General features: G+C 38.7%; 1 protein-coding gene and 1 pseudogene across 1 annotated transcript; one reads left to right on the top strand and one right to left on the bottom strand.

Annotated features, from left to right (window-relative positions):
- The first annotated feature begins 3,656 nt into the window (after positions 1-3,656).
- Positions 3,657-4,706, top strand: LOC129717608 (uncharacterized). The gene has a single exon (XM_055667635.1). It carries the CDS (start codon positions 3,657-3,659, stop codon positions 4,704-4,706), a length of 1,050 nt encoding a protein of 349 aa, XP_055523610.1.
- A 95-nt stretch (positions 4,707-4,801) lies between these two features.
- LOC129717607 (uncharacterized) lies at positions 4,802-6,205 on the bottom strand (annotated as a pseudogene).
- Between the last annotated feature and the right edge of the window lie 963 nt (positions 6,206-7,168).

The raw sequence follows: 7,168 nt of genomic DNA, 5'->3' as shown, positions 1-7,168 counted from the left end.
GGAAATTGCCTTCCGCCCTTTATTACGTTTTTGGCGGTTTTTGCCGATGCACCTGCATCAAAACCTTTAGCCATGCGCTAATTTAACACGTGTGCCGAATATAAGTTAAGACGCAGTTAGCTTTGATTTCCTTACGACTGGTTTCAAACCAGGCGAGAGGAGGTGAGTGGAGGACTAAAAGTAAAGGTACCTTGTAGTCAGAAGTTGTACACACAAAAAAAAATAACAAACTTTAGTATACCTCAGGTTCAGAGTTTGCTTGGGAGAAAGACAATTCGAGTAACTTTCGTTTATCGTGCGCGTGACCGAAAGACAAGCAAACTATATATATTCTGATTAATCAACAAACGGTTTAAGATACAAGGCCATTCTTTTGATATCGATGGTCAATTCGGCTGTGTAGTTTCTAAGATAATGAAGTTTCGTGTTTTTTACACTTTGATACATAACAGACAAAGTTACAGTCCGATTACAATAATATTTAAAAGGTTTAAAAAGGCAACTAAACCTTTCATTTGTTACTAATTTCATGATGTCTGAGAAAATCGAGTGAGATTAGAAGAGCGTTACATACATATGTAGAGTCCACCGTAGGACTTGTGATCGAGAAAGAACTCAAATAGACAAATCCCGTACGTGCGGTCAGAAGGACCACACGGAACCACTTTTAATAACCAATTGAATTATGATTGACATGAGAACCCATTGTTAGCCCTAGAGTGTTTTCCACGAGAGACAATTTTCCATCGCGGAACCACTACCTATCTTTATTAACCTAATGACCCTTCTCGGCTTTTCTCTATTTTAATATACTACTTAACCTAATCTCTGGGAGCGGCTTCTAGTGCTCTGTAAACAACCACTACCCCGGGAACTCATCCTCGTTTGAACGGCGACGAGTTACACGGTTCAACGCGGCTTTTGTTTAGGGAACATTCATAATGCCGTAGCATTCGAGGGGTGAGGAGGGGGTTTGCAGTTTTGTGACAAAATGTGACGAGAGGGAGGGTGGGGGTCAAGCCAATCTTCGTAGCAAATATGAATTTAAGAAAAAAATGCTTTTTTGTATGTTAAGGGTCATTTTTATTACTTCCTTGTCTTTTCTTGTTCATTTATGACACAAGGTATGTTTTTGATAGTAAAATTTTCAAAAAAAAAATACCATGCAGGGAAAGGGGGGGGTCAAAAAAACCTAAAAGAAGCTACGTCATTTATGGATGTTCCCTTATACTAATTGTGCTTACGGGTGACTTTTCGCTGTTTTTGTCACCCAAGCCAAGCGGAAGACTTGGCTACAAATGTAAGCAAGTTCTGATTTACTTTTATGAAAACGGCTGATGGCCGTGCTCTAGCGGTCTCTGATAACCTCATGGAATGAATCCGGTAGAAGACCGACTTTTTTACGGGTTCTAAAAATGCCACCTAATGTGACGAAACCCTGTAGGAGGCTATGAAGGTATGCGGGATGCCGTTACACATACACACACATTCAGAAAATGCTCAGTTCGTCTAACTTGGAGCTCTTTTATACCTTTGAATTTGGCAGTGATTGCTATAACTTCCTAGAAGAGAGGCAAAATCGGTCAAGCCATCTCTGAGAAAAGTGAGTGAGTTTAAACAGTCATTGAAACAAGTTTCATTGTATAACTTTTAAACAACATGTCCAATAAGCAGACAGTATATAAAGTAAAGAGAGCGAAAAATTAGCGAACTGGAAATATTTAATTGGTCAAAACACCATGCCGGAGACAGTAAGATTGCGGGTTCAAGTCTCGTCGGGATGCGGTATGTTTTCCCAAATCTGTATCATATTTCCAGTTCGCTTATTTTTCGCTCTCTTTTCTTCACATACTGTCTGCTTAATGAACTTGCGTGTTAACGGGAAAAAGCCGTTGTTAAAAATATAAATTTAGATCGAAAAACATGCCCAATCATTATAAAATTAATTTACAAATGGTTCAGCAAACAAGCCTGTTCTTTTTATACCAATTTTGTTCAAATTGGTTTTGTAGTTTATAAGATAATAAAGTTGTGTGATTTTCACATTTTGATACATAACTTCTAAACTAAAACTACGATTACAATAAAATTCTATAGGGTCTTATGGGGTAACTAGGCCTTTCATTTGTAATTCATTCCATGAAAATCGGTCCAGCCATCTCTGAGAAAACCGAGTGAGATTGGGAGAGCATTACCTACATACACATACACACACCCATACAGAAAATGCTCAGCTCGTCGAACTAAGTCGATTGATATACGAGATTCGACCCTTTGGAGCACTTTTATACCTTTGGTTTTTCCAGTGATTGCTATACCTTTGTAGAAAAAAGGCAATAATATTTTCCAGAGGCTGTTTAAACTCACTCATTTTCTTCAGAGATGGCTGAACCGATTTGCACAAAATCAGTGTCAAATGAAAGGTCTAGCTGCACCATAGGTTGCTGTTGAATTTCATTATAATTGGTGTGTTACTTTGTCCGTTATTTATAAAAAAGGGAAATCATGTTATGAAAAGCAATATATAAATTATTTGACCGTTTTTAAAAAAATTGTAGTCTAGTTGCCGCATGATACGCAAATTACACTGTAATCGGACTTCATTCGTCATGTAACAAATTGTATCAAAATCACGAAACTTCATTAGAAACTACACAACCGATCTTCAAAATCCTTATCAATAAATATCACAATGGTTAAATACGTGGTTCAAGAGTTATGAAACGAAATGTTTTCCGAAGACCTTTCAAACTCGTATATATTAAATTGTTATATATTAAATTGTAAAAACAACAAAAGTCTACTATCTTAAAAATATAATAAATTATTTGAACATAACTACTCTAAACTACTAAACCCCCTAACTTACAAGTAATAAAATTCAAAACAATTTGACATGTGATTCGAATGTTATGGGTAGACACGTAACCCGAAGATTGTTTAAAACTAGCTGCTTTGATCAAAATAAATGGCCTCAACATCATTTATGTTTGAAGTTGTACTATTTAAACGTTCCCGGCGTTGCTCGGGATTAAAGTGTTCGAAATTAAGAATCATTTCTATCATTTAACTATTTCTTGAGCACAAATATCACGTTAAATTTCACAGATTAAACTTAAATTATTACATTAAATACATCATTTTAGTACCCTAAGACTGGATATAGTTTTATTGGATTGTATTTAACATTTTGAGGATGTTTTTGAGAAAGCAAAAGCCTTAATTTCGAATTCCGAAATGAAATATGGAGTTGATTACTGGCCTATGAGCATCATCCCGGTTCCTGAAAAACTCACATTGGGTAATGTATGTCGCTTCTGGGTTCTTTTCCAGAAACCGGAAGCTATTGTCGCGCTTAAAATAAAATCTCATCGCGCGGCGGTGGTAACGCGCTACTCAGATTGGCGAAAGACTGCGAAATGACAAGCAGCGTGTTTTTGTTTTGATTACTACTTTGTGTCGTCGATTGCTGATAAAAGGGAGAATACTCAAAAGTGAATATACAGATTTTCCAAATCTGTTCAGTATACTCGTCAGTAGGTATTTATATTGATTAAATGAATCTGTAGTAGCCCTTATGTTCATATGTTATTTATTTGCAGTAAAAGACTAGCCGGAGATCTTCAGATTGGAAAGCCTAATCCAAGAAAGTGCTCATGGTAGACATCCAGAAGCAAGTTTTGCATCAGCATGCTTCATCTAATACAGTGTATTACTGTCTGTATGGATATTACTTTCTTGGATTTAGTAAAAATACACTTGCGAAAATATATGCGAAACATCGAACAACCGTCTCAAACTGGATAAAAATTTACGAAGAGAACAAGATTTTCAAGCGGAAAGATAGGAAACAGGTATATCTCAAGTTCAACTCCGACCAGAGAAGGTGGCTGGTCGATCTTTACAAGGACTGTCCCATTCTTTACCTTGACGAGACCAAGTCACAATTTGAGCGAAGATTTCACAAAACAATAAGCACAGCTTCTATATGCCGAATCCTTCATGAAGAAGGACTCTCCTGGAAAGTATTAGAACGCCGGGCAATCCAAATACGAATGCTGAACATCTACAGGTTTGCCTCGGATATGTCTCTTGTCACCTGGGATATTCATTCACTGGTATTTCTCGACGAAGCATCGTGCGATAACCGAAGCATGCTCAGAAATAAAGGGTATGCTCCAGTTGGGCAAAAAATCATATACAGAGGAGAACTTGTACGTCGGCCTTGCTTTTCCCTGCTCAGTTTCATAGGGTACAACGAAGTACTCGATACCTATTCCACCGAAGGCACGTTTACCAGAGAAAAATTTTTCAACTGCGCTCGTTCTTTCGCTACTTCCCGTCTAGTACAGCGAAACCCTGGAGCATACTCTGTATGGATTCTCGATGGAGCGAGAACCCGTTGTCATAAATCGATAATCGAATACTTGCGATCATTGGGTATTGTAGTAGTTTTTCTTCCTGCTTATGCCCCATTTTTCAACCCAATTGAATTTCTCTTTGGGTATCTCAAAAAGTACTTGAAACGGGTCTGCGTAGAAAATAGTTCCAAAAATCTCACAGTTGTCATCGCTGAGGCTTTCCGACACTTCAAAAACTACGATTTCACAAGAGTGTTCGCAAAATGTGGTTATCTTCCTGGGGGGCAATTCGATCCCAGTCGGGGTTTGGGACTAGATATTAAGAAGTTCGGATTTGAAACTTAACATAAAACATTTTCTCATTTCATTCCATCAATGTGTTTTATAGAAAAATAAACGATGTTCGGTTTCAGTCGGAAATTGTTTTTAATCAGCCACAGGTAAAAATAAACAAACTTAAATCAAATCATGATCTACGTCGAGGCAGTTTGTAACACTATGAGCAAGCTCAACCGAGAATTTATTCTTCTTCACACTCACTGAAATGCTCATTTCTGCTAACATGTCGTCGTATTCTTTCTGCTTAGCCTCCATCATCGAAATCCTTTCTCCCATAATATTCAATATGTTGCTCGCTTGTTGGTGATCATTTTTCAGTTCGCCGAGTATGTTTCGGAATGCAGAGTTAACCGTGCTGGCCACCTGTAGATCAAGTCTTGCTTTCACCAAAATTGTGTCACTATGGACAGGTACACTGCAAAAAAGGTTAATAAGATGTTCGGGAGGCGCCTGGTTTTTCAAATCTTCTCGTTGGTCATACGGCTTGCTCGATATCCAACATGCCCAGCATCCCCAATTAACGTCGTCACTTGATATGTACTTTCCATGTATGCGTTTGAGCTCCTCCTTCAGCCAGTTTATGGAAGTTACAGATTCCGCACCCGATCGGTCAGTTTCTAATGGGCGGAAGAGCTGGTTTTCAACAAGACGCCATTTCTCAAGACTTGTAACTGATTCCGAGTACTGGTATACGATTACGAAAACTTCTTTTACTAGCCAATTTACCAAAGTATTGCTATCTACTTTAGAGGGAGCAATGTTTTTCTTGCTAGATTTATCCTGAAAAACAATAAATGTATCACGTTCATCGTATTTCGGCGAAAATTCAGCCCACTTAGGGTCAGCTCGTGAATCGGACGGTTCCGAGAGAGAAACGGCGCGATAAACAAACTTGGTACAGAACTCCCAAATTTTTAGAACAACTTCTTCGGTTGTGTCTCCATCAACGTTAACCGTCCCGCAGTTTCATATGACTTTTGATTTTTGAACTTCTTCAAGTAAACTGGGGCTTGGAACTTCTTTCCGCTCAATACTGCCGTTATATTCTTCATGTTGGCGCAGAAACTCCGATTAATCTTTGCCTAAAATCATTGAATTTCATAACCAATGCATATTGTGGCATGTAAAAAAATCCAACTCTTACCTTTTTTGCTGGTAGACCCTTGGAAGTCGATGGCTCAGACTCAATACTAAAATCCGAACAAACATCGTGTGTCGGCTGTTCCGAATCTTCCAGGTATTCAGAATCGTACAAAACATCGTCGTCAATCTGCAGCGGCTCTGCGGAATATTCATATTCGTTTCGTCCTCCAATCTTCATCATTTCATTCTCGAGGTTGTGAGCATTCTTATCGATTTCCTCTGTATCCCCCATTGTACGAAATTGATGCGTTCCAGGATTTTAATTTTTCACATAAAGTGCATGCTCCAAATGTTCAACACCAAACAGAAACAAACAATGATTTTTACGTAAAAAGTGCTGGCAGCGGTATTGTGATGCCGAAATTTGTAGCTTAATATTTATATACAGTATGGTTGCCAGATTCATTATACTTTTTTGGCTGCTTCATTTACTTCATACCATACTGGCGCAGTCGCCGCGGGGTTCGAAGGGTTAGTTAATGCGTTCCCTGTGAAAATGCTATTTTATGTTTGCTGTGGTGAAGCAAACATAAAATAGAATTTCATAGGGAACGCAACGAGTATTTCCGAGTCTTGTGCTTTTGAAAATTCGAAGAGGATGGTGTGTGTGAATGCGAGAAAAAATGACGCGTGATATATCGCTCCGTGATTTTCGATTAATTTATGCTTGAAAACAGTGAGTAAAATGTTCAGAAACGTAGTGATCGAAAGATAGGATATCAGAATGCTTGGTGAATGAGTGTTTTAATAGTTTCTACAAAAGGGCGGTGAGAAAAAGGGAATCAAATTCTACAGCTGCTGTGATCAACTATGGATATGGCTGATCAGTTGAAGTGGTAGGAGTAGGTGTGCAAAAGATTAAAGGAGTAGATGTGAATACACCAGCATCTCGGTGTTACAATACTGCGATCAGGGAAAACCATCAGCATTACTTGGAAAATATACTGTCATTCAGATAAGTACCAGATTAACAAATAAGTTATTGATATCATCATTGTATTGAATAGGAAAGAGCTGGTCAGCCTGAAAGCCAGAAAGAACGCAGTTTTTAATGCGTTTGTGTGCATCAGTTGTGTACCGGTTGAGTGAGACAAGATTGATTTTGTTGATTTGTTTGCGTGTGTAGTGCGAACTGTTGCCGTTTTGTCGTTCGATTGCTCGGCGGTGGTATGTGTGTTGGCGCTGGGGCTGTATGCCAGTGGAGTGGTGGTGAATGAAGAAAGGAATATATTGAATGTGTGTTTCTGTGCCTTCGGCACGCAGCTCGTTGACATTGACAGTGAGCGTGTTCATGCAGTGCGCATCGCGCACTACATCTGGGATTT

This window comes from Wyeomyia smithii, chromosome 1 (genome assembly GCF_029784165.1).
Source record: "Wyeomyia smithii strain HCP4-BCI-WySm-NY-G18 chromosome 1, ASM2978416v1, whole genome shotgun sequence".
In the NCBI taxonomy this organism is placed as follows: Eukaryota; Metazoa; Arthropoda; class Insecta; order Diptera; family Culicidae; genus Wyeomyia; species Wyeomyia smithii.
This window is presented reverse-complemented; position numbering and strand designations above follow the sequence as displayed.